Raw genomic sequence first — 2,972 nt, forward strand, 5'->3', positions numbered from 1 at the left:
TGCCACAGAAAATTCCTCACATTTGCTTATACACAGAACGCTACTAGTGACCCCATCTCTCCAAATGTTAAGTAGGCACACACTTATTCTTTTCTGAAAATGTAAGGATAAAATGCCAACCATTTGTCATAATTTCAATTTCATGTTGTGTGTAGCTTGTAATCCACCTTCAGAGCTGTATGTGCATGTTCATTCTACTAGCTTCACCGTAGCCATGTCCCACTTCTTCCTCCAGTCCACCCACTCACTGCTGCCATACTTTCTCTCACATCTCCAGTTCTGAGATGGAAAGAATGCTACTAGAGTCCGCTTTGCTAAGAGCTAAAAGACAAGTGTGTTTTTCCAAGTTATTTCTCTTTACTACCTGAATAGTCAGTTTAAATGAGGTTAAGTGTCACAGTTCTTCAATAAAACAGAGTCAACACCACATGAAACTAAACCTCCAACATTTAAGGGTGTGTTGTGTGTGTATTCATGTTTGTGCCTATGTGTTGACAGTCAGGTTATTAATGGAGGTTGTTTTTCATGTATGCACAGTGGCTGCCACTGGAAATGAAATAACAGCACTGTGGTGTGTGGATGACTACTATCAACAATTTTTCTCACCATACACATGTCCACACTACACTATGACACTATAATCAATGTCTGCTACGTCTTGCTTCTGCATATTTTATAGACATTGGTGAATTGATTGCATGTCCAATTTTATGCAACACAACATAAAATTTGTTAAAATAAATAAATAAATAAATAAATAGCCTATAAAAAATAATAGTTGCATGTGGCAACTTGTTTTATGAATAATTGTAACTCCAGTTTCACCACAATACAATACATGTTCTTTTATAGGACCAAATAATATGGGTCAGTATTGCAATTCACACTGCAAGCATGAAGTATAAGCAGTACTGCAAAAACACAGCTTGCTAGCTAAGCACCTGTCTGGCTTGAGGCAGAAATTGCGTGTACAGCAGCACATTAAACCTAATTGAGTTTTACACAGAAAAAGAAAAAACCTTTGTAGCTCACTGACATGATGACCATCTTGTTTAGCATATTATTTGGTCTAAATTTAACAATAGATGCAATGTTGTCTTTCAACGTATTTAAGCTCTAGTATATCCAACAGACAAATATAAGAAAGACAGATCAACAGAAGATAATAAGCCTGTGACTGTAGTTTCTGTTTATAGTTGTTATTACCCACCAATGCTTTGGGTGACGGTCCTCAGTCTCTCTAGCAGCTCCCCCAGGGCCATCTCCTCTGTTTTCATCCACAGGATCATCCTCCAGAGGGACAGTGGAAGACCAACTGCCCAGGCAACAGACACTTTTGCAGGAAGAAGAGACAGCTTGCCTGCTTTTCCCTGAACAGTGATTCAGAGAGCAAGATGATGGTGAACAGGATGGGAGATGGGAGATGGGGATGCTGCGCTGACAAGCCCAACCACGCAAAAGGTAAGAAAGGGATGCAGCAGGGTAAAGTAGCCCAGGGGGGTGTGTGCAGCTTGGTAGTGCTCGGGAGATCTAGATGCTTTTATGGATGGGAGTATGGTATTGAAGCTGAAGCTGCTCTGGCTGCGACAGCCTCAGCTGCAGGGACGAGTCTTCCGCAGAGAGATGCAGAGCAGAGGATGCCGGCAAAGGAGGTGGGGAGAAGATGAAGCAGGAGGCTCATTCACACATGTACACCTCAGCACACATGATGGTGCAAACCTGCGTGTTTGCATACAGAGGGGGGAGGGGAAGTGAAGGTCAGCGTTGCAGTTTCACACCAACAGCTGATGCAACAGCGACATCCAGAGTAAAGAAAAGGTATAACAGCTGTGTCATGAAAGGGTCTCCTCCACAGAGACATACTGGTCAGGCATCATTGTTTAGGCTGCATTGCCACCATGTGACCACAGAGGATTATGACAACATTTTTGCTAGACTGCAATATGTTTGGTTTTTGATACATAATGTTTATGCTTCATTTTGGTTATACATAGCACTTTTTGTATAAAAGGTATAAAGAGATATGATCAGAGTGAAGTTTGACCACAACAGTAACAGTAGCTGAACATTTATATGTTTAATCAGAATGAATTGGGTCTGAAGACTACATATTAGAAAATATAAAAACAAAAATAGGGGTGTGATTGCTGAAAAATAAAAATATTTTCAACACTAATGACTTGATGGTGTTGAAAACACGAATGTGCAAGTCTGATTCAGAATTGTTTAGCATGTGCCTCATAAATAACATTTCTGCAGAAATAAAAATAAGCTTAACTTGAATTTTATTCATCTGAAGATGTAATTGGAAAATGAATGATCTTCAAATTTAATAAAAATTGACACATATTTGTTGGGGACATATTTAGTGATTTCATTTTACAATAAAGCTGTAAACTACAAAGGTGAAAGGTGGAAAGTGAATTTTATAGTAGTTTTACTAAATATCTAAATATACAAAAAATACGAATTTAGCAAATAGATATATATTAAATCATTTACACTTATTGCTGCATTTAACTTTACTATTTGCAGCTAGCATGTTGAATCCATAGCACATGGATGTAAATAGCTAAGATAACTACTTTGCACCAATTTGAAAGTTTTTATTTTTTACTTTTCATGTCTGATTATTATAGGAGAGCCACATGAATTAAATAAAGAAATTAACAGTCCTGGCAGAATATTGGTGACTGTGTATATGAACAATTATATGGAAAGGACTGAGAGGAATGAGGCTCACGTGTGCTTACTAGTTGGTAAGGAGGTCAATGGTGAAAACTGACGGAGGACAGAGAGGGAGGTGCAGGACCTGTAATGACAGCACACGTTTAAGTGTCAGGCATAGATAACAGCAAGAAAAACATAAACTATTTCAATTATATCATTAAGTTGTGGCATTAGATATACTGTAAATATACAATATTACCAGAGAACAAGTGTTTTCATTCTCTTTATTACAGGCAGGATGA

At 38.2% G+C, this 2,972-nt stretch overlaps 1 protein-coding gene across 1 annotated transcript in view; it reads right to left on the bottom strand.

The window, feature by feature from the left end:
* The window catches only part of mcf2lb (mcf.2 cell line derived transforming sequence-like b), a 30,243-nt gene extending 28,812 nt beyond the window's left edge, over positions 1–1,431 (bottom strand). Inside the window, exon 1 of the mRNA XM_026377355.1 lies at positions 1,211–1,431. Coding sequence (XP_026233140.1) covers positions 1,211–1,289 — 79 coding nt within the window. The 5' untranslated portion in view covers positions 1,290–1,431. The remainder of the gene's footprint in view (positions 1–1,210) is intronic.
* Positions 1,432–2,972: the final 1,541 nt, after the last annotated feature.

The sequence above is a fragment of the Anabas testudineus genome, chromosome 21 (genome assembly GCF_900324465.2).
Source record: "Anabas testudineus chromosome 21, fAnaTes1.2, whole genome shotgun sequence".
NCBI classification, from domain to species: domain Eukaryota; kingdom Metazoa; phylum Chordata; class Actinopteri; order Anabantiformes; family Anabantidae; genus Anabas; species Anabas testudineus.